Source organism: Fringilla coelebs, assembly GCF_963513975.1.
Source record: "Fringilla coelebs genome assembly, chromosome: 4".
Classification (NCBI taxonomy): domain Eukaryota; kingdom Metazoa; phylum Chordata; class Aves; order Passeriformes; family Fringillidae; genus Fringilla; species Fringilla coelebs.
The window spans coordinates 25,716,776-25,741,683 of record NC_140032.1 but is presented as its reverse complement, the minus strand read 5'-3'; the positions used below and the strand labels follow the sequence as shown (position 1 = coordinate 25,741,683).

Genomic DNA, 24,908 nt, shown 5'->3' with positions numbered 1-24,908 from the left:
GGTATTTTCAATTTAGCCAGCAGCAGCCAATCTATGGATTTATTTTCTTTAAAAATCTGTTGACAATTCTTGTCAGAGATAATTTTGTTTCCAGTTATATGCTTGGCTTCAAATTCAGTTGCCTGCTTCCTGCAACTTAATTAGTTTAATTATTCCTTAATGATTAAACGTGTAGCAGTTTATTGATATGACTAATGTAAGAAATTAAGCTATTAAGAAACACACAAGACACTTTAATTGGTGGAAAGATGTTTTTGTAGTGGACTTAGGATTTTCTTCTCTAATGATTTCTTTGCTCCTGAGGGATTTCTTCTTTTACAGGAAACTCACATGCAAATGTGATCTTTGTTTTTCTGCAATTTAATACAGGAATATACAATGGATGTCTTCTTTCGTCAGACATGGGTAGATAAAAGATTAAAATATGATGGCCCTATTGAAATTTTAAGACTTAACAACTTGATGGTTTCGAAGGTATGGACTCCTGATACTTTCTTCAGGAATGGGAAAAAGTCCGTTGCACATAATATGACAGCCCCAAATAAACTCTTCAGAATAATGAGAAATGGCACCATCCTGTACACAATGAGGTATCTAATGTGTTTGTTTGACTTCTTACAATTACTGTATGCAAAAGTTATACTGCCTAGACAAAATGGCAACCGGAGACTATTTAATTTGTTCCATTATAGGCTTACAATAAGTGCAGAGTGTCCCATGAGATTAGTGGATTTTCCCATGGATGGTCATGCTTGTCCTCTCAAATTTGGGAGTTGTAAGTTGCAATTATCAAATTTCTTGTAACTACAGAATTTAAATAGTAGAATTAAATTTTGAGCAATTACTAGACTTTATGAATTTATAGAGTTATGTCTTGATATGCAATCTCTATGCAGACAAAACTCCTGTTAATTTCCTCAGGACTTCAATTTAGGACCTCAAAAATTAAACCCAGAGAACTAAAAAGCAGGCGGTGATTCAGCTATTATGTTAAACCCCACTATTCTGGACACACAGTTGCTTAAAAGACGTATTTTTTCTTGGTTCCTGGGGAGGAATTGGATATTCAGTGAAGTCAGAGGTTCTTGAAGAAGACAAACTTACCTTTAAACAGCCAGATAAAAGACATGTAGGGAAGCAGGTTAGCTGACTTTCTCTACAGGTGGTGGAAGCACACTGGCATCCTAAGAAAGAGGTGAAGGCTATGTGCAGAGATTTGATGTCAAGTTGTAATTGTCTGTCTGCTGGCCTGTAAGAGGAGTCTGCATGGCAAGTTTAGACTAAATAAATAACTTTTTAACTGGTGAGAAAAATTTTAGTGCAGATGACTTTCCTGCTTTGAAGTCAGATGCAGGTTTTTGAAAAAGATCCAAATTTTGGATAGAGGAACAGTTTGGGATTTCTGCATAAAACACTAGGGAGGGTAGCTGTCATTCCCTGATGTGAATCCAAAGCAGAGACCTCTGCGACCCCCTGGAAATGGTTGGTGCACTCCATTAATTATCTTGTTATTCTTTTAAGCCTTCTTGGTCACTGACTTCTCTGCTTTAGACCCTCCAATGGCTGGACATTAATCTGTTCTCCTTGACCCCAGAGCTCTGAGGTCAGAAATTGCTGGAGAACCTTCAGAGATTTTCTATTGCGTAAATTTAGCTTGTACAGCTGGATAGTCAACCTGAACGGGGGCATGAAAGACACAGCTCTGATACAATTTTTCATCAGTGGAGACCAGGTGCTGCAAGATTTGTCTTTGGTATCAGCTGTATGGTAGGGGTGCTCTGATAGTGGGGGCTCGTTCACAGGAACAGCTCTTCAGACAGAATCACCACTCAGCAGGAATTGCTGAACACTAGTCTGATATTTCCCGCAGTGAAACTCGAAATCATGTGTAGCTGTTTCAAATGTAAGACTGATTTGATTCAATTTTAACAGGAGTTTGGACTGTGTAGGGATTGAATGCTAGCCCTAAGACATGTCTTTTGCATTAAATGTAAAATGTTTCTTTGTGTGTGCTTATTTTGGGGCCATTGTGATTCTTTACTGACCTACAGTTTACTGGCAAATATTTTAAACAGAAGTTTAAAATGTTGCCATTTTTAATATAATTATCCTTTTTGTAAAGTAACATGCACCCAATCTTCAAAATATATCCTCCTTGTACATACTCTTTTCTTTTTTAGATTAGTATATTTTAATAGTAAAATTTTAGAAATTGCTAAAATAAAGATAAACTTTGCATGCCCAGTAAGGGCTGATCCATAAGGGATTTATGTTTAGTCTTCACATTCATATGTGAAGTGAATTTATGTGTGATGCTTGACCTATAACCTCAGCTCTTATTTATTCTACTCCAAGGGTGGCTTTTTGGGGGTAACTTAACATGATGGGTATCTTCTGAAGTTCATGTCTGTTTTACTGTTTGGTTTCAGTAGGTTTGGCTTTGGTTCTTAGTAAGGCATGAGAAAAAGTTTCCTATTTATGCCAACTGATGCTGTGTTGTAGATGCTTATCCAAAGAGCGAAATGATTTATACCTGGACAAAAGGACCTGAGAAGTCAGTGGAAGTTCCTGAGGAGTCTTCCAGTTTAGTTCAGTATGACCTGCTTGGGCATACGGTATCCTCTGAAACGATAAAATCTATTACAGGTAGGAATCTCGTCAGTAAAAATCAACGTGAGGTAAAAATAACCTGTAACATTGCCCAAAGCCTTTTTTCTTTTTCTTCCTGTAAGTTTTATTTTACTGAATGTCATAGGGTACGTATTAAGGGCTGAGAGTGTAAATCTGAATTAGGTTTCTGTCCTTGAGATTTACATTTGCAGATTCATTACAGTAGATTGCGACAGTCTTTCAGAAAGCTAGGATGAGATCATTACTCCAAGGGACAAAATGAGCATTTAATCACTGCTTAAAATGCAGTTTGAAGAGTCAAGAGGATGCCTGGGTGAGGAAGTAATTTCTCAGCACTGTATCCACATTATGTGCAAAAGACTTCCTTTGTTTGGTGGTGCAAACAGCTCAGGATAGAAGTACAGCATACAGAATGGGTTATTAAAACCATTAAAACCCTCTAGCCAGATAAGGGTAGGCACAAATACGTTAGTCACAATAGATACTTCTGCTGATTTGTGCTGTAAGAAATAAGGCAAATGGCAACTACAGGCATCCAAAATGAGTGAAGTATCACTGATGAGCAGTGTGGTGATAAACAAGCATATTCCCAAAATATTTTTAAAATTTGGAATCATTTTCTAAGCATCAGCAGGTTTGGGTGTTGTGAGATAGTCAAAATGAAACCAATAAAGCAAATATATTTGATGTATTGCTCTACGGATGTTTTACTCAAAGATAAAATGGCATTTTGCAATCAATTCACTAGGAATTTACTTCTCAGCATATAGATTATAATAAAAGTTAATAAAAAAAATTCCTTGCTGTCCCAAAAGGCTCATTCTGTAGTGTTTTATGTAGACAGTTCATTGTGTTCATGGTAAAAGTGCTTCTTTGGTCTGTTTGCTGGATATAAATAATAACATTCTAGATAAATTTAGAGTATTTTAAATTATTCTCAATGATTGTTACATTTTTTTCACTCTCATAGTGGGACTGACTTATAAATCTAGCAAAAAGTTGAGATGCTTGCATAACATTTGATGTGTATCATTGTTCTTAATTTTTTATTCACCAGGTAGGTACCACAATGTTACAGATACTGTGGTAGGTGGATAAATTGTGTTGTTGGATTCTCTTCTTCAACACCTACCAAAAGGATTTTTAAAATCATGCTTATACTGTAAAATGAAATTCAGTATTAGTTGTATTATAGCATTTTTGATATCAACTTCCTTGTAAGGACCTACTCTTTCTGGGACTTTTAAACAAACCTTCTTTCATTCTTGTTCTGAGAAAATATCGTTCTGTACATGTTCAGTTATATGAATAGCATCACCTTAAACAATCCTACTTGAGAGTCTGAACCCCAAATTTTATACATATAAAAATATTTTCTTTTTTATTTTTTAGGTGAATATATTGTTATGACAGTTTATTTCCATCTCAGACGGAAAATGGGTTATTTTATGATTCAGACCTACATCCCATGCATTATGACCGTGATCCTCTCTCAAGTTTCATTTTGGATAAATAAGGAATCAGTTCCTGCTAGAACTGTATTTGGTAATTATTTCCTTTTTTAAAACTTTTTCTTATACTTCCTCTTTTAATAATTCTCTCTAGAATAGGCCTTTTCAGTGCCTTGGGGTGTACTCCATGCTATTGCAGAAACAAGGGAATAATTTAAATTCAGAGGGAATCTTGCTATTGATGCATGAAGAATGTTGTTGAGGGAATCCTTGGACTCTGAAGAGAAACTTGGAATATATAAGCAGAAGGGTGGCATGGTAACCTGTAGCAAATGGCTGCTCAGCTCTAGGGATTCCACCTGCTTGAGGGACCAAACTGGAAAGACCTGTCTCTGAGTAATACTCTCAAGTCCTTAGTCTACATCCAGATCAGGTTTATCCTCCAGTGGATAGTAGTGAAAATACTTGAACTCAAGGTTTAGAGAATACTCGTAAGGTAAATTGCTTTGGAGTGTGTGAGATGTTCCAATGTCTTGTTATGAGGTATCTGTGCCAACCGTGGAAACTTGCTATGAATAAGGCTTAGATTCTGTTGCTGTAATTTCATATTTAGTGCTTTTCTTTCTGCCACTGCCATCATGAAAATGAATTACAAAAGCAAAATGATCACAAGATATTAAAATTGATCTTTTCAAAATACAGCTTGAAGGAGGTGGCACAGTGAAAATAACAGAAAATCTTCTGTGGAAGACAAAGTGCAAGAATCTAAATGGAAATATGTTTCCTACCAAAGAAATAGGATAAAAACATTTTAAAAGCCGCCTAAAGCAGGAGGAGAATGTTCTACTACAAGCCTCTCTATAGACTGCTAGATGCTGGCAAGAGTATTAGGGACAGTTGTAGTGGCAGCTCCAAGCCTTGCAGAAGAATGATTTAATAGAGAAAAATCTGATAAAGACTGTCAGTAAACTAATATTACTACCTCCTCATTTTTGGTTAATGTTTGGTCATTTATTTCCCTTTGCCCTATTTTTACATCTATTAAACAAATGTTTTTAGAAACAATTCGCACTAAGTTTTTGCTTGAAGTGGACAAAGGTCCACTCAGGTCCTTAGAAAGGATAGGGCTAAACAGAGATGGGCCTCCTCCAGGGAAAGAAACAAAACCCGACCAACCAACTTTCCATGATTTTTTTTTTCCTCAGACTTAAACATTTTCAGCGGTGTGGTTTTCAACACCTTCCCACTGAAGAAGGTTTTGTGAGCTTGCATCTGTATTTTTTGTCCTCCTAAAAACTCTGGGAAATCCTTTGAGCTGTCATGACCTTGCTATTACTCTTTTTTCATTTTTCTTCTTTAGAAGGAAGGACTGATTCCATTGTGAGCATTTCTCTGTATGGCAGTGTGTAGGTGAAACTTTTTTTATTATATTACCTTGATGGAATACCATCATTTAGCAAATAGGGATGTGAGAAATCTGTTGAAAAACATAATCCTAATGAGTTTAAATTCTTCTGAGCATAAGAAGTGCATCTTGAAGTAGAATGGGTACAGTGTTCTTTTCATAAGAGTAAGGACATCTCTTTCTGTAGTCACTCATCACTGAGGTCATCATGCTGGGATTTATGCAGTGTTCATACATACTTGGGGTTTTACATTTCTGTGATATGGGATATTTTGGATGAAAAAAGAAAAAATGACCCCATTCATTTGTGTTTTATGCAGCATGTGTTTGCATTTGAAGTACTACCATGAAGTGACCATCTTTTGATGGCCATCTTCAGTGTTCATGCTTCACACATTTTAATTAAAGTTGTTCTTTCAGAAGATGAAAATCTAATTAAATTTCATTGGCTGACTAGTAGCAGAAGGCTGTAAAAAAACCTGAAGGTTTCTTAACTTACAGAGCTTTTAGCATAATATTCTTCCTTAGCACCAAAACAATTTGTCATGACTTAATGTTTCCTGGGTTACAAGTGTGATCAGAGGCACAGATGCAGAATAATAGGGGGCATTCAGAACCATTTATAGAGGTCATGTTTTTGTTGCAGTCTGAGGAGTGCTCCCCAATTTAACAACTTAAATCTTACTGAAATGTTTAGAAAATAACTTGACAAAGTTATGACTTAAAAAACTCTACTGAACTTGATGTGAAAAACATATAAAATGAAGGCTTCTGTGTTTTCTTCATGTGAGCTGTAGATGATCTGCTGAAGTCATGGCTTTCTGTGCCTCCTTTAAAAACTGGTAGGCTGTTTTTGGACTTAGCTGCTCATGGATATGTGATGGTTGCCATGACTTAAATCTAATGCAGTATTCACAAGCAGCAGAGAACGATTCATATGTGGTTTAAAAGTCTTTGTTGGAAGGAGCTTGCCAGTTCTTGCTTTGTTTTGCTTTGATTCAACAGTTCTTTTGCTTTATTTTTTTGAAGGAATAACCACAGTGTTGACAATGACGACACTGAGCATCAGCGCAAGACATTCACTGCCAAAAGTATCCTATGCTACTGCCATGGACTGGTTCATAGCGGTTTGCTTTGCCTTTGTGTTCTCTGCTCTGATTGAGTTTGCTGCTGTCAACTACTTTACTAACATTCAAATGGAAAAAGCCAAAAGGAAGACGGTCAAGTCCCTTCTTGAATTTCCAGTTGCTCCAGTACAAAGGAAAAGAAGTACAGAAGAGACATTCACGGTATGTTTCCAGCTTACGCAAACATTTTCTGTATTTTTGGTAGTTTCTCAGTAAAAATTGGCCTTTAGCTTCCTCCCAGGCTCCCTTGGAGCTAATGATGTGTTGTACATCAGATTAATGGAAGGATAATAATATAATGTATTCAATTAAAAATCCTGTAAAATTATTTAATTCTTATTTGTGTTATTGAATAAACTCAGGGGCGAGGTGGCAATTATGTCCATCCATAAGTGCAGTCTCTTCTATGTTTGTGTTTTGGTGAAGGTCAGTTAGGATGGGTATCTGGAGGAAACTCAGTTTCCTTTTTCACATTGATTCTGAATGGACTGATTATACAGGCCAAGATATTGCAGTTTATAAGGGCATCAAGTTATCCAATGTGGCTAGTGTCTTTAATGAATTAAAATATGTTGAAGCATTGCAGCTGTACCTTGGAGCACTTCCCTAAACATCACAGTTCTCCTTGCCTTGCATGTGTTGCCTACCAAGATTTTTCTTTTTTTATCTGTTACAATTTCAGGAATTTTTGAAGAATGTTGCATGGAAATTTTTGCCTACCACAGATGTTATTTTAATGTAATTTCTGTATCTTTGCACTGTAGTTCACCTCAATTCCTGATAAGTTTTTGTGGCTCTCTTTAACAAAATGCTTGTCTGCTTTCCTAATGCTTTGGATTCAGTGTGAGTTGTGGGGGAGCTGTTTTAGTTGCGGACTAGCTAATAAGGGCTCAATCTCATTTCCAGTTGGGCTCGCTTGTGATTACCCTTTCCTCTCTTTTCCCATTCCCAATAAATGGTGCTTACTCTCTGAAGCAGATGTTCATGAGACATTTAGCTAACAAAGCCATTGCAGCACCTGTCCCAGCCACGCCGTGGGCCAGTACTTCCCAGCCGTGACTGGCTCTTGGCAACACCACTCAAGAAGTGAGACGCTGACAGCAGCATTGTGATTTACTTACTCTTCCTGTCAGGCTGACTTTGTAATTTCCTTTGGCTGAGCCAGGATTTAAGAAGTGCTGTTTTAGACTAACTCTTGTTAATTTTGTCTTCTGTCTCTTTTCACATCTCGTTTGTCTCCTTCCCTATTCATCTTCTCATTTTTGCCTTCCCACCCCTTCCATTTTCTATCGCTGAGCAGCTGCTGTCCACCCACTTCCATTTTTCTTCCTCTTCTTTGCTCTCCTACTGTAGATAATGTTTTCAATCTCCTGGCTGTGTTGTTATGTTAGCTCTCATTTCTGCTTAAAAGGATAGATATGCTCCTGAAGAGTTTGTTATTTGTCACTCCTGCTGGTAAGAGACAGGAACCAAGAAATATGTTTATAGTAGCACGTAGTTCACCTTGTACACAGAGGCATTAGTGCTATGAGCTTATGCTAAGCTTCTTGACTGTGCAGCATGAAGTTTAGTAGAGTATTTTGGCTGCTCCTGAGGAGTGAAAGTAAATACTGCTTTTGGTGGTAGGTTTTATTTGGGTACCTAGGAAAATAAATTACTTAAGAACAGTTTAATCTTAGGTTTATTTATTAGATTTTATGTTAAACAATAGGAAAACAGTTGTTTACTCAGGTAGCTTAATAAAACATTCTCATGGAGGCTTCAAAGAACTCTTTTGATTCATGGATGCAATTGCTTTAAGTTAGTAGTGTGTAATACTTAGCCATTTATACATTTTGGAGAAATTCCTCTTTCTCTCTTTTTTTTTCTTTCCTATTGTTCTTCTTATTATTACTATTGCTATTATTTCTTTTTAAGAAAACAGCAGAAACAGCAGCAACAGAACACACATCTTCTTTCAACTTGAAAGATAGATAAAATGAGATGTGAGGAGTTCTGTTCTACTGCTTAATTAATACTGCTGGGATAAACGTGGAAGCGTTCTCACGATTGGGAGATTTTGAAAGCACTCAAGGGAGCAATCTACTCAAGGGGTTACACATTAATGTTATGAATATGTGAGTGATAGTGTTGATTGTACCTTGAACTGTTATTTTTTTTTCAAGGGTTTCTCCTTAATTCTGCCTATACTAAGATTTGAGACTTTGCTCTCCCAAGGCAGTTGTACAAGGTGAACCCACAGCTACAGTTAATAAAGGCTTAACTACTGTTACTGCAATTCTTTCTATGACTGGAAGATTACTTCTGGTCTCCCACTGTGCAAAACAGAAGCTAGGATCTAATTCTCTAGAACCTTACGTGGATGTTACACCCTGCTTTCCAACCTGACATGTAAAGTACTCCTTGCTGTATTTTGCTTATAAGGACTAATCTAGATTTTTTTAAAAAATCCCTTATTTTTATGTATTATATTATTTAATCTTTTATCATTATATTGTTATTATTGAATTATTTCTTTATTACTTATGATGAATCTGACTTTTTGTTTTGCACAAATACTGTCTAGTCAGTGCTGGTAATGAATTCTCAGTTTCCTTGGTACTGAGATTGGTGGTGAGTTTGTGGTGCACAAAGAATCCCGGACAACGGCTGGACTGTAGCATGTAATTTGTAAGCAGTGTCTCTTAATGTAAATCTGCACATTTTTTCTCAATAGGTAAATGATAGTATTTAGTATTAGTAGTATTTTTAAAAAATCTGTGCTGTGCCAGCACTGCTGTGGTAGAAATTCTGTTAGTAGGAGTACATTTGCCAGAGCTCAAGAAAAAGTTGTATATTAAACCTGAACTTTTTTTCAAATAGACTTTGCCTATAACACTAAATTTTCCAGTCTCCTAAAAGTAAAAAAAATCACTTAGCCCAGAAAGGAACTGTATGCTTATTGGGAAAGAAGATGCCTGAATACCTAATCCTTACAGTTCTTTCTGTTGAATTTGTCACCATTTGCAATGGGCTTTGGATCTTCTACTAACTGGGAGGGGAGATCCCTGCCTTAAGCCTATTAGCCCTATCCTTTAGCCTACCTTGAAATGGCATACAGGTGACTCTGCCCACTTTTTTTGCAATTGAGGTGCCACCCATTTTTACCCTGAAAAATTACTTAGCAGTTGAGGTTGTTAAGGAAAACAAACGTGGTGGCATTATACTTTTAAATAAGGGTTTTGTTTTGTGGGCTATTGATTCTGTATTATTAACTGGATGGTTTCACACATTTGATTTTTTGTTTTTCCTCAAGTAACATGGTGGGATTGTCCTTGAAGGATTCTATGAGGGAGCAAGTTGGGCTGTGAACCTAGATTAGCTGTAGAATATGAAGATTTTTCTATCTGATTATATTAGAAATTAGGCATATTAATAGCAAACTTTGATAAAACAAAGATAAATTGTACATTATTTGAAGTCCTTTTTTCACAATCCTTTTTTCCCTTTTTCATATCTTTGACCAATTTCTTACCATAGAATTAATGTGGGTTTTCTGTATTGAATCAATTAATATATTACTCATGCTAATTAGAATTTTTAATGGTGAGTTATTTTTCTCTTTTCGGTCAAAACAACCTATATAGTTGTCTTGGATCAAAGGCAACTCCTATCATTTATCATTATGATCAAAATATTTTACTTCATGTTATATATTTCTTCACTAGAACCAATAAATCTTTACTGTAGAAAACGTGGGCTATCTGTTTTTCTAAGTCACTGTCTTATGTAATTATATTTACTTTTTTGGAGCCATGTGATGGGTGTTTCTGATTAATAAATTGATTAAAATAAGCATTAAATGCAGTTCAGAGGCTAGCTAAGTCTGAACTGTATATTAATTCCAAGAAAAAAATCCTGGCATCAAGCTAATTTACTGGGCTGAGGGTAGGAGGAGCAAGCCTGCAATAGCTGCAGATGCAGTTTGTGTTTCTTTATCACTTGATTTGAGTTTAGCCATGACAATTTGAGTTTAGCCATGGTAATCTTCAATATTTTTTTTTTTTAATACTCCTTCCCCTGCCTACCCTATTTCAACTCTTTCTTCTTGTCTTTAACTTCTTGATACAAACTTAATGTGTTTTAATGAGGAGGAGTGCAGGTCTGCAGAAGACATCCCAGGGGTAGGACCCAAGCTTTTTTGAGGTCTGGCTTGAGTTGACGAGGGATTTGGACAGACTTTCTGTCAGGCACAGCAGGATAGCACTGAAATACGTCTAACCCAAGAGAGGTAGCTTAAACCTTGGTTGCCTCTGATTTCTTTGTTTTGGGAGCAAGTTAAAATGCTTTCTGTTTAGAAGGAATGAATCTATCCCTAAATGTTCTGAACTGCTTTTGTTAGTATAAGCAGAAATATTGTTGCAAGTCAATGTGTGATGGAAATGAATGATTTATAGTTTGTTATTGGACTCCTGAGTCTATTTTTATGCTTCTGTACTATTTGCTTTTCACTGTATTCCTATGAAGTTTATTTTTAAAGACCTACCCAGTTTTGGAGATGAAGAATGCTACTGAAAAGTAGTCTTCAAAAAATAGACTCCTAAACAGTGGTAACATGAGCTTCAACCTCAGCTGTTTGTTAAAAGAGTGTGAAACTTGGGAAAAATCAGGTCAGACTCAAAAAAAACCCCTTTGAATGGAATTATTTCTTCAAACTCAGCCACAAGTAGGTTGTAACTCAATTTTTCTTCCTGTTTTCTGAAGACAGTTAAATGTCATCTTGTCCTTAGCAAGTCCTGTAGCATCTAATGGGGGAACTTGGGGGTCAGGCTGTTCACTGCCATGCAGGCACACACTCCTCTCCTTGCTTGGGTGCTTTGTGACTGGAATCCACCTCACAAGTTTATGAGAAATGTTGTCATATGGACAACCTGCATACTGCTTTTGTGTGATTCAGATGTATTTTTCCTGGTATGAAACACTTATCTTTTAGTCATTTATGGGCACAGCTCAAGTTATGTGGTGGGGTAGGAGAAAAGTGGAAATCATTTGGCAGCCCTTGGTGAACAGACATCTAGAGCAATTAATCTGGCTGGTGGCCAGCTCTGTTCCCCAAACTCCTGGCTTACAGGACAAGGATTGGGCTTGATAAATTATTCTGATGGGCTGCATACAATCTTGAAACTATAGGTAGGATACTTCTTTTTTTAGCGTGCCATTTGTTGTTGTTGTTGTTTATCCCTGAAGTTGATTAATGTCAGCAGATACACTCTTGTGTCTAAAGTTTCACTGTAAGTGAAACTGAAAATTTTAGCCTCTGGACCAAAACCTCTATTTGAATACACAGACATAATGGAGAGGCACAAAAACCTCACCAGACCTAGAGTAGTACCACTTACTTTGCTCCTTCTTTGGAGTAGTGGAATAATAGCTTCCTTTGTTCCAGCAATAGTGAAGTGGAGCTAAACCCTCCTGCCTGGTATATGAACTGAGGTATTTGAAGGGCAGCTTGGTCTTGATGGCAATGCTCGGACCACAGGTCTGGTTACTGGACTCCTTATGTGGATGCACAGCCTGTCTCCTTTGTGTGACTTTAAACAGTCCTGCAGTTAGGACATCATTTCCGTTTTTAAATATAATGACCATTTTTTTCTGCTTTACTACTTCTCCACTGCCTAGGGCGTTATGGTTTGGGTTTTTTAGGGCAGTGGCATTTAAAACTCAGATCCTAATGCAGGAAGTCAGGCTTGAGAAATGCACAGAGTTCATCTAAATATAAGTATAGGACCATACAAATGGAAGCTGCTGTGCCTGTGAACAATTTCTTTGACATGTCAACAGTTTTCTGCTGCTCTAATTTCATTAGTCAGTATTTTTATTGTTGATGATTTACAGTCAAGATTTGCAAGCATCAAGTTTAAATAGGATAAGAGTGGGTGCAGGTCATAAACAACTGGCACATTTTGTACTGAATGCTGCTTGAGAGGTAGGAGACATTAATCACCTGGGAGAAGGTTGCAGTGACTTAGTGAGAAGTATCAATTTTTGGATACCTGAAGATAAATCCGAAATGGTTCTTGAAATATTTTGTTAGCTGTGATGCTCAGGTAAAATGTTTTGTGGGGCTTTTTATGCTTCCTTGATTTTATTTGCCTTCTGTTGTTTTGCTGCTTTGTTTTTTGGTTTTCTTTTTGTTTGGTTTTTTTTTTTTTCCTTGGCAGGTTGGGTGTTGTGGGTTCATTTGGGGCTTTTTTGCTATTGATTTTGGTAGTATGTTTTTTTTTTTGTTTTGTTTTGTTTTGTTTTTTTGTTTAGGTTTTTGGTTTGGCTCTTTTTTTTGGATTTTTTGTTTGTTTTTATTTTTTTACTTGGTTCACTAGACTTAGCCAGTTCTACTGATCAACTGGCGCTATTCATAATGTATAAAGCTAAAAATGGGCTCAAACAATATGACTTGGCCATAAATGAGAGACCTAAAATAGATTTTTTTTTAATATTTCACATAATATTTCTTTTAAAATAGCACAAATTAAAGTGCTACATTAAAAAAAATTGTCTTTCTTCAACTTTCTTCAACAGCCTGATACTACTCTACCTTTTACATGCTTGCGTTGTAGAATGAATTTATAATATAAGTAGAGAAATTTCTCTACTGCAAAGTGAGCAGGGTAATTAATGGAAGTAGGCAAATTAGTATGGGATTTGTGTCTAGATTGTGACCCAACTTGACTGTAAACTCCATTGAATTCCAGAATTCAGTTACAGTGAGGATAGAAAATTGCGGGGTGCTTGATCAAAACCATTGGGATTTAAAGGTGGACAATGAAGTTTTTTCTTATTGTAGTGGGAATGTTTTTTTGGGGGCAGGTTGGGTTTGTTGTGATTTTTTTTTTTTCAATATGCACAAAAAGAAGCAGGGGTTTAGTTTCAGCACCTGGTGGGTAACAAAAAATCCTTCTGGAGTGCTGTCTTCTCCAAGGCTTATTAGGAAATGTTATAATTGATCGCTCTTCAATTTCCTGTAAGTATTAGAATGAAATGTCACAAAGAAGACAAGGAAATATAGAGTAATAATAATGCTTGGCTGTTACTCATCTAATGCTAAAATATCTGACAGTGTTTACTCTAAGTAGTGGAAGACATTATTTAAATAGATAAGGCTTCTTTTTGGAAACCAAAGCATAATGTAGTTATTTTAAAAAATAGTATATCCTATTGTTTTTAATTCCAAAAATGTGCGTGAATGTCTTTCTCTGTCATTGTGATGATCTACTAGAAAAACAAAAAGACTGTCTTGCTCCAAAAACAATATTCCTAATGTTTTTTACATTAGAATATACAATGTGTGTTTCTGTTTAATAATAAGTTATTTTCCTGCCAGTACCAGTTGCAGGCATTCAGATAGGTCTTCTATTGATATGTCATTTTTCTCCCTTTTAAAAATCTTTTTTTGTGGCGGGAAATACTACGTAGTCAAAAAATACGTGGTAGTATTTCAGAAACATCAGGTCAAGGGCCATTCTTTATGGTGACAGGAGTAAAATTTTCAGATTGTCCAGCATCAACCCTTACACTGAAAATTGTTGGGAGTTTGTAGTTTTCCCTGTGATGGTTAGTATGAAATGATATGTCTGAACGCAAGACTTCATATTTTCTGCTTAAACCTTTTCATGTATTTCAATTTAAATATTAGTCTTGTTTCCCCTCCACAAAGTTTTCAATACTGGTACATCCAATGACACCAAACCACATTTGAATTTTCTAGCTGTGTGTAAGATTTCTGGCTGACTTCATTTTTACACTGGGAGAAATCAGAATCAGAAGAAATAAGCATTGAGAGACTTGGGAAAATCTACAAGGCAATGAGTGTTCAAAGCACTTTCAGCAAACTACTAAAGCAAATTTAACTGTAGCTTTAATGTCAGTGAAATTTGAAAGATACAGAAAATAACGAAGGTCCTTGGTTCCTAATCAGCCATTCTTTTTCCATTTAGGGATGTCACACAAGTCGCCTCCGCAGTTCATTAGGACATGACTTAGGCTAATAGGTTTGTTCCCCACCATAGTTATGTTTTCAGCTCTTTCATTTTGTCATAATATAAATAAAATCTTCAAGAATTGTGTGCACCAGTGCATACACGTTTGCATGTGTAAGGCTTTTAGGCAGCACACAGGTGGATGGGTTTATTTGGCATAAATTTGCCATCCATTTATTTAAAAAAGGTTTTTGTAATTTATGTTTTGTGCACTTTTATGCCTGCCTAGTGGTATAACATAGAATGGAGTGCTCTTCTTGCATCTTTTCCCTTCCCATCACATGATTCAGATTGCAAAAAGAGCAGAGTGGATATTGAACCGGCTCTTATAACTTATCTCCTCTTTGTTTTTTCTTTCCAAATAATCTGCACTGCTCTCTGCACTGCTAGATCTAGGGACTAGAATTCATTATATTTTGTGGCAGGTGGAGCTATTACTTGGCTATATTCCAGGGCTCTGTAAGGCAGCCCAAAATCTCTAGTATTATTCCAGTAAAATTCTGATTGACTGGCTCTGCAACACAGTAGTAAACCAGGGTAGATTTCTCCTCCAAGTTTTGCTTTTGCTCACAGCAGGTCAATATGGTGACTCAGTGGGATTTGGGACAAGCAGCATTATTTACACTGATGACAACATGCTGCTTCCCTGATAAATGTCAAATAGTGTGAATTTGGCAGGCTATACAATGTCCTCCCAGAAGAACAGACTGTTTTCTCAGGAAGAATTGGTAAGGATAAAAACCACTATTGTAGATTTTAATAGTAAAATATTACTAAATTACCATACAAACAATTTCATCGTTGCAGCTAAACAGTAAATGATGTCAGACTTTGGTTGCTCTGAGCCTTCCAATTTTTGAATGAATTTTTGCTTGGATTAATTGAGTTCTCCCTGTTTGGAAGCCCATGCTCTCATATATTACATTACTGATGCTCCTGAATATTAATTTACCTGTGTCTCATTGAAGTTTTAGTAGTGCTGTCATGAAAGATGCTAATTGTATCCTTGGAAAATTAACAGAAAAGTGTAAAGGTGTTTGTTGGCTATTAAGTTTTGATTCCATTCTACTAACACCTCATTGTTACATGCCTGATTATTCTAATAAACAATTAAAAGTCTTTGCAATTTTAAAACTGCTTTGATTGTGGTGCCCTTTTCAGGAAATTTTTTTTTGACTGGTTGATTTTGTGTTTGGGTTTTGTTTTTTACTTAGGGAGATGAAGTATGCAAAATGGTGATTAGGCACCTGAAAGGCTTAATTACTTAATTTCCCTGGATAGGCACGTAAAAAACTAACTTGCTGCTTGTTAAGTGTTTGCCATGCATCTTAGGTGGATACCTACCTTGCTTCAACTCAGTGGCCAGCATGCCTATTAGATACAGCCTCCCACAAGTCCCATGTGGGAGTCTGAGTAGACTTGAGTCCTGCCTTTTCAATACTGGAGAATTAGATCAGTAGCCAGACTGCTAGGTAGTCCTTGGCATGTTAAGTTCTATTGAAGCTGCTCTCGTTAGCTTAAGTAATTTATATGGGACATGGAGAAGGAAAGGAATTGATTCTGGAGCTGGCTTGTCTGTGCATGCACTGCAGTGGGAGGGCAAGATTGAAATGTGGAGAAAGAAACATCTCTAGGAAGGAAGGATGATCCCTTGTCCTAGAATATCCAGTGGCCTGGTGGGAAATGGTTGAGATGTGAAAAGCCTATGTTGATATCCTTGTGACAGTCAGGGCAGATTTGAGAAGTGGTCTCCCATCACCCAACCCATGCTCCCTTCCTGGTTGCTGGGTTACAGCAGAGGAGGACAGAGTCTTTTCCAGAGTGTCTTTTTACAGTGTGACTTAGCTGTCTTGCCTCAGGAAAGCACTCAGAGCTGCAAGCACTGGATGCAGTTGGGTGGCTCCTTCTGCAAAGGCATGTAATTTAGGCTGTGATCCTACCCAGGGCATTTCTCTCCAGCTTTGACAGCTGCTTGCTGGATGTTGAAGTGTTAGCTCTCTCTCCCACTAGCACTGGTACCAGATGGTGGTGGTGTGACTTGTAAAGTCTGCTGTGCATTTATCCCTGGGAAAAGAGAATTTGCTCCTTTAAGTATTGTACTACCTCAGTCCCAGAAAGAGATACCATTTTAGTGGTATCCTGTGGCAAAGATCTGTTGTGAACTAGAAAATGTATTGACCTGCAGCAGTGAGCTCTCCACTTGAGTAAACAAACAGTGCAAAAGCAGCCCTGGGATCTTGCACAGTGATGCTGTGAAGCTCTGTCACAGGGTGAGCCTGACACAGGTCTTCAGAAGTTTCTGTATATCCAACCCCACAACTGCTGAGCTACTTTCCAAGGAGTCCTGAGGAAGATTAGAAGAATGCATCTGAATTGTATTGCCAATACATGGCACTAGTTTTAATGTGCACCTGTTTTTCAAGAGTTGATGATGGCTGTGCTTCCTAGTGATCAGACAGCCTAAGAAGGGATTTTCCATGCTGAGTACTACTGATACTCTGTTAGCTCAGGCAGTAAGAGCTGCTTATTTTGGATTCACATCTCAAAAGGATGTGCCCATCATAAAAACTGTGAAGAAATTTAAAATTTCAGAGATTGATTTAAAGTTGCTATGTAGAGCACTAACAGGCTACAGAGAGATGCTCTAGAGTTGCATGAAACAGCTGACTGTACAATGTTGTACCAACACAAGAGTTTCTCACAGCTTGCAGTGTTCTCACTGCTTTTGTTTTTAAATACAGTCCTAAGGACTAACTTCCCTGGTGTCCTGTAACATTTTTATCATTGCTGCATTCTCCCCAGGACATGGCTTGTGACTTTTAAATTATGTTCTTGTTTGTTTTATGGATTCTAGGTTGGCCTTATCATAGGAAATATGCAATGTGGTTGTTACCAGCTCTCTTTGTTCTGTAACAAGATGAATAAGTTTGTCAGTTCAGTACTGCATATTGCTGTGCTGATGATCCCCTTCCCTTGAACCTCAGCTCAGCTGCTGCACGCTACTTCACTTTGTGCTAAAAAAAATTTGCAATCTTGACTTCATTGAAGTGCAAAATTGCCTTGCTTGTCAAAAACTGGTAATGCATAAAAAACAATCCAGTACTTTATTTTTTTTGGCTCAAGTTGAGGCTTACATAGACTTAGAAATAGTTTCAGAATTTCCACATTATGTGAGCAGCTGTTTATGGTGTACAAACCATGTTAAATATTGAAGAATTTAGATCGACTCACATTTGTGCATCATTTTAGTGCTGTAGTAAACAGCAGTATCCATCAAAGTTGAGCTTAAATGGAAAAGCAAATGATGTGCGAGTTGATTTTTGGCAATAGATTTGTTGAAGGGTTTTTTTTGTTTGTTCTATGCATTCTGTCATAGAAGCTGACCATCAAACTTACTCCACAAATCTGCCACAGTATTAACAATAAATTGTATAGATTTATCCTGAACTATGCCGAAAGCATCTTTCATTGTATTATTCATGGTTAATTGCATGTGAATCCACTGGTAAAGAGAAGGATACAGCATTAATTACTACATTTTACACACATTTGTAAAGAGGTTGGTATAGATGTCCTATCTTCATGCTAAATGGATTTTCTGTTCTAGTACAAGCAAAAGGGCATCTTGCATCAGGACATTACACATAGGAAGAATTTGTATTCAATGATTCTTTCCCTAATTCAAGGATAAAACAAATGAGAAATTGCATGTGATACTTAAAACTAAAGCAACATCTTAATGCCTTTTAAAGCAGTCAATACTTAAAAAATAATTTTGCATATTGTATGCTATGTGACAAAATTTGTCTGAATTTGAACCTCCTGTCCTATCCTACAGCCTCCTTCCTCCTCAGTGAAATATGCTTATCATAGGATGGGAATTTTCTAAACCTGTTTTACTAAGCATGTTTTCGGTTTTGTTTTCTTTTTTTAAAATTGTATTTACTAAGGAAATATTCATTTGGATAGAAAGGAGGAGGGATTATCAATCTCTTCTGAAAAAGACTTTACTCCACATTTTCCCATATTTGGTCGATTCTTTGGCTTTACTACACTCACCTATCTACCTCTGGCATGATCAAAGTTTTGGTGATAAATGTTTGAAGTTCCCTGAAGGCTGGAATTTAGTTTTCACTGTTGCTGATATTGGCTGTTAAAAATAAAATAGGTGTACATTAGTGTATCCCAGCCAACCACAGAGCTTTAGCCAATGAAGATGTCTTACAATTAGACCAATATATGTATTCTCATAGCTCTTGAGAACCTTGATTATGCACAGACAGGAATTGTGCACTCAAATCACCCAAAATTTTGAAATTAATCCATACAGTTTCTGCCAGTAAAGGTTCAGAAGCTGAATTCTCCTGACAGATCTATAGCAAGAAGATTTCCTCTTGAAGGGGGATCTATCAGAGCAAAGTACTTACAACTTCTGATTTGGTGGTGGATAGGATCTGAGTTTCTGGTGTGTGTGGAATTGGTTGGACCAATTGGTTGGACCTATCAGATGGATAGACTGTTTCAAAGGAAAGGTGAGGTGTCATTTACCTAAGCAGAATTTGTTGTTTTATAGACAGGCAATCTTTATCAGATCTATTAAGCCTGGCACTGCACAGTGTAATAGACTGGATGTTATAGTAGTTTCCAGGCTCCCATTTTGCATTCCTGAGCTACACAATTTTAAATGTCTCCCAAAAGTCTTACTGAAATGCCTCCAGAAAATCGGGATCTTTTTAATCTAGAGTGAGAATGGGGAAAATGTGCACTCAGTGTTTCCTGTGGAGCCCCGTCTGGAGTAGCACGGCAGTCCTGTTGGCTCAGGACAATTGAGTGGTTTCCTGACTTGCCCTCATAAAAGAATCCTTACTTTTGGATAATCCCTTCCTTTCTTGGCTTGCATTTTCATTTGGCTCCTATTTGATTTTCATGTTAAATTTCTTGTTTTTGTGCCTGTGATGGATTGACCCTGGCTGAGCACCAGGTGCCCACCAGAGATGCTGTATTCCTCCTCTCCTAAACTGTGCAGGGTAGAGAAAATAAAACAAGAGGCTCACGGGTCAAGATAAGGACAGGGAGAGATCACTCACCAATTGCCATCACGGGAAAAACAGACTCAACTTGGGGAAAATTAGTTTAATTTATTACTAGTCAAAGCAGAGTAGAGTAATGAGAAAATAAAAACTAAATCTCAAAACATCTTCCCTGCAGCCTTCTGCCTGTGCTTAATTTTACTCCTGAATTTATCTGCTGCCCTAGGGTGGTTCAGGGGGATGGGAAATGGTAGTTACAGTCAGTTCATTACAAGTTATCTCTGCCACTTCTTCAGGGGGAAGAATCTTCACACTGGTCTTGCTCTAGTGTGAGGATCCTCCTGGGGCAGGCAGTCCTCCATGAACTTTTCCAATGTGAGTCCTTCCCAAACCCTGCAGTTTGTCACGCTGCAGGGTGGGTCCCTTCCATGGAGTGCAGTCCTTCAAAACCAGGCTGCTCTACAGCCTGGCATGGGGAGCTCCATGGGCTGCAGGTGTGTGTTTGTCAGACACAGGGGAAGCGTCTGGCAGCTCCTCACAATCCACCCCTGTGGCCCCTAGGTCATGCAAACCTTGCTATGCAGACCTAGTCAGTGCTTCCAAACTAAAAGGCAGTAGTTTCGTGTTTCGTGCTGTTGTTTTAAACAAAGATAAAGTGAAGTAATTTTGGGCGGTAGCAAATGCTTTGTATACGTTGATAATTTCTTTGGTCAGATTGTCATTATCACATTACCCTTTTACTAGGGGTATATACCATAACTGAAATCACTCTGGAAGGTTTTCCAAACACAAACTGAGCATTGTATTTTACTGTGTTTTACAACAGAATTTGAGTCATTAAGGCTTGCCACAGAATCAGGCTTGTTTGATATTTTAATTAATGACCTTGTCACTAGTCTTCAGATGATTTAGAGTTGTGAGATAGCTTTGGTACAGAAGAGAAATAAACTGATGTAGGAAGAACTGAGTGATCTTTGCAATGTTGAAGAGAGAAATATATAAGAGCCCTATGTATAAAACCAGTAATAAGAATTTTTGCTAGAATTTTTTAAACTGGATAACTCAACAAGGAGGGATACCTGAGTGCTTTAAATGAAGAGAATGAGCTATTGTCGTGATATTATCTTGAGTAAAACAAGTGCAAGGAAAGCATAAAGATATTATCTTGAGTAAAACAAATGCAAGGAAAGCATGAATGAGGGAATGTGATGGTCAATGTGCTGTTGAAGCCACCCTGACAAGGAGAGTGTTTTCTGCTCAGCTTTGACAAGGCATGGATGTGGGTGCTCCAGGAAGTGTGCTTGTTTCAGTACCTTTCAAGAGCAAGATTCTACTCAAGAACACAAATACAAACTATTACAATGACATTGTGCAAGAACAGCTGTGTGTGTGATACATTGTCTGTGGAGCATGTTAGAAATGCCATTTCTGATTTCAATGATCTGAGTGATTGGAAGGTGGTTTCCAGAGAAATTAATCTACACAAAAATGTACCCACATTTTTGGTGCTTGTTTTGCTGTGTTATTTTTAGATCTCACAATGTTATTTATTTGGGCTTTATGTGTACATTTTTGTGTATGTTATGAGAAATTTGTGTTTATCTCTAAACTTAAGGTTTCTGAAGTATTGGAAGTTTTCTGTATCAGTAATGAGAAAGCAAATGCCCAGTAGGCTTTTAGACAGATACACATTTTGACCATTTGAAATAGTATAGATAATTTTATTCTAGAATAGAGACTGTAATGGAAAATAAATAGTGAATCCAATAGCAGCAGGTCTGATTTGGTCATTTATGTTCCAGTCGAACTGGGGGGGACGATGAGGTATTATGCAAATATATTGATGGAAACAAGTCCCTACAAAAGAAATGGAGATGACTGGAATGTGAGGAGCCTGTTGTCTATCTTTCTTGTGTCTGTAGATGATGGTGCACAAAAGGGAAATATACTGAGAGGGTCATTGAAAAGGGGTGACATTATAAGTGAGCAAGAACATAAAATGGTGCCTCTGTAAATTAATTGCACCTAATTTATTGTTTTGCTCTTTGGACTGTTCTTTATGGTGGCATGTGGAGTGACTGCAGGTGGGTAATTCTATTCTCCAGCAGCAGCACTTCTAAGCCACTTGTCTAATGAAGGTAGAGAACAGGAAGGAACCAGGACATGTCTTAGTTCCAGTGCAGATCTTCTTTGCATCCCCTGCCCCAGCCCGTGGGTTTTTACTTCCCAGGGACTGCTTGAGAGCTTTACAGTGGGTGACACATACTTGAGCAAAGCCAGGTGTTCCAAGGATCTGCATGCAGAAGATAAAACTCACCTCCTCTTATTAACTAGTGTCAGCTTCTCCATGGCACAGAGATGTTGTTTTGGGCAGTGAGCACTGATGACTTCCATCTTATAGCTTTGCAAGCCTTCAAGTGACATTCAGCACTCCACCAGGTATTACCAGGTCTCTAGTAAATGTACTCCTGTCCTGATTGTACTTTATCATTTCAATTTAGCGGCCTTGAAAATGGCTTTTCTATTCCTGGGTCATTGACAACCCTAGTATGAAAGTGTCCAATTTTCACATCTGTGTGTACTTCTGCAAAGTACACTCTTCTTCCAGAGTGACTCGGGCTTCTGTATCAAACAGTAAAATTAGTGTTTCTTTCAGGAAATACCAGCTTCTTTGGATTGCAGATGCAGAATAATAAATAAAAGGGATTGGCATGCTTCTATGCAGGAAGGAAAACTGAAATTTAAGAGAGATTCTTTGATATATCAACTGTGAACTGGCAAATACATCATACATGAACAGCCATAAAGCTGTGACAGTTTCAGATAAATTCAGGCCAACAGTATTGCCAGTTGCAGCTTTGTACTGCAATTAACAGGATTAGGGACCAGCATTCTGGTCAAGATGGGAATACTATCAAGTGATTTGATTTTTTTAAAATTATTTTTTTAGATTTCTTTTCAGCTTCAATTTCTCTGTTTCCTTGAACCAGAACAGTGAAGCACAGCTGGTGTAGCAGACAGACACAGTGTCACTCTTGTCACCAGTCAAGGTACTGCTAGTACCTTCAATAACACCTAACCTACTCTGTGTTACTGCTCTGTCACTTGGCTAGAGAGAACTGCTGTTGGATGAAGGAGGAGAGACATTGCTGCTTGCTTTTTCTCTCTCTGATTTCTGCTGTGGGCTTTGGCAGGGTTCTTTGGGAAGGCTGGAGGGAAGGGAGGCAAAGGCAGAGTCAGTATGGTGCAGGGCAATGCTTGGGAATGGTATCATCAGAGAGGCATAAAACATAGGACTTTTTATATGTAACAAGTGGTTGTTTCATCCTGTCTGTATTTAGACCTGTGTACCTTATCTGTCCTCTAGTCTTTGTCTTGTGGAAATCTGTTCGTTTCTTAATTAAAAGATATTCACATATTATATCTAAAATATTATATGTTTTACATCATATTTAGGTGCAGCACTGAAGGTCAGAATTCTTTAGATATCTTTGCAGAAGGAAGTTCAGGAGATGTTAGTGTTCCTCTTAAGTGCAGAGAAGAAAGGCAGAAGCCAAGTACTACTCCCAGAAATCAGTAGAATGTTTAACTCTGATGGATTTCCTATTCCTGTACTTCCTTGTCTGTATTTTGGTTTCTCATGCAGCCTAATAAGTACTATTTGGTTGAAGAATATCCTTCAGAAAGACATCCAGATTTGCCTGAAGACACCAAGTGATGGAGAATTCACCACTTCTCTTAATGAACAGAGAGGAGTAGTTGATGACAGACTAATTTATTCCCTGGTTCAGTTGTGCCTGGTGAATTTATTGCCTATGGTTGATGTGAAAAAGCACTGGCTTTACTTCTGAAAGAGCAGCAAGGTGGCAACTTGGTTTGCTGAATATTTGCATTTTAACAGCCTCTTCTGTAGAAGATAGAGTTCCTAGTATATGGTAGTTATTTTTCTGGAGATGTATAGAATAAATAAATCTTCATGGCTGGTAAGTTGCATCTAGAATGTTTTTAAATCATCAGAGACAGAGGTAGACATTGGAGAATCTTCTTTTGAGCTTGAACCTGGAAAAAGCTGTGGCTCTAACCTGAGAATCCTTAGCTTCATGGCATTCAGTTTGTATAGGTACTGCACCACATGAAGTGTGATGTATTTAGATGTCTTCACTCTGGTATTCCAGCCACAGGTAAAAGGGACTCTTGTTTGTCACTTTATATGCTATTAAATCTATTTTCTTCAGTTTTTGGTATCTTTGTTCTTCAGGATCACCTGTGGTTATATTTGTGAGTATTACTTGGATAGTACTTGATTATAGTTTCCATTGCTTTTGTTTGAGTGTTTATTTTAAGAATGACAATTATTTCTTGTAACTTTGCAGAGTACAGATGCCAATTCAAATGTGAGGAAAAGAACAAATGCCACCGTGCAGTCTGAAGCTGATGGTGGGAGCCGAATCGACACGAGGCACAGCTCTGTCCAGCCTCCCTCTGTAGCTCAGGGGTCTTCTGACATTACACCCCACTCCCTTTCTGCATCCAGTCCCAACCCTTTCACACGAATCAACGCATCGGAGACATTATCTTCTGCAAGAGCTACCCCTCCAGCTCCTCCTTCTACCCCAATTTTAACTGGATTTGTATCCCAGCATGCCACAGCTGGATCCCCTTCCATTCAGCACTTGCTTGGATCTAGACTGGAGCAGATTCAGACCACCACACCTAACACATTAGGAGCATCTGCAAAGCCATCTGCTGTCACACCACCTCCTCCCCCTGCCTCCCACTCTGGCACGAGTAAGATAGACAAATATGCACGCATTTTATTTCCTGTTACCTTCGGAGCATTTAACATGGTCTACTGGGTGGTGTATCTATCCAAGGATACCATGGAAAAATCGGAAAGTCTAATGTAGTTTTGCTGCTATGTAGTAGTTCCTAAATTATACTCACATTTGATGCAGAGTTTCTTCTTTTGAAACTATTTAAAAAGGTCAGTAATTCTTATTTATAAATGCTGTGTGGTACTTTCCCATTCTAAAGGCTGGAGTTATTGGGGATAATTAGTTAACTCTTAACAGAGTAATGGGTAACAGTAATGGGTCTTCCTCCCTTCAGCCAGCAATGGACCAGCACTTGCTTGAGACAAACTACCCTGGCTGCACAGAACTTGCATTTGGGAGGAACATGCACCTGAAAGAAATCAGAGGCAGAGGTGCACAGCTGTGCAGTGGAACACATCTGACTGCTAGGAAAAT

General features: G+C 37.8%; 1 protein-coding gene across 1 annotated transcript in view; it reads left to right on the top strand.

The window, feature by feature from the left end:
* Positions 1 to 24,566, top strand: part of GABRA4 (gamma-aminobutyric acid type A receptor subunit alpha4) — a gene marked incomplete at both ends in the record, with an annotated part of 36,085 nt that extends 11,519 nt beyond the window's left edge. The window contains 6 exons of the mRNA XM_084204306.1: positions 370 to 590; positions 693 to 775; positions 2,503 to 2,646; positions 4,024 to 4,176; positions 6,517 to 6,776; positions 24,033 to 24,566. Coding sequence (XP_084060432.1) covers positions 370 to 590; positions 693 to 775; positions 2,503 to 2,646; positions 4,024 to 4,176; positions 6,517 to 6,776; positions 24,033 to 24,566 — 1,395 coding nt within the window. The remainder of the gene's footprint in view (positions 1 to 369; positions 591 to 692; positions 776 to 2,502; positions 2,647 to 4,023; positions 4,177 to 6,516; positions 6,777 to 24,032) is intronic.
* Between the last annotated feature and the right edge of the window lie 342 nt (positions 24,567 to 24,908).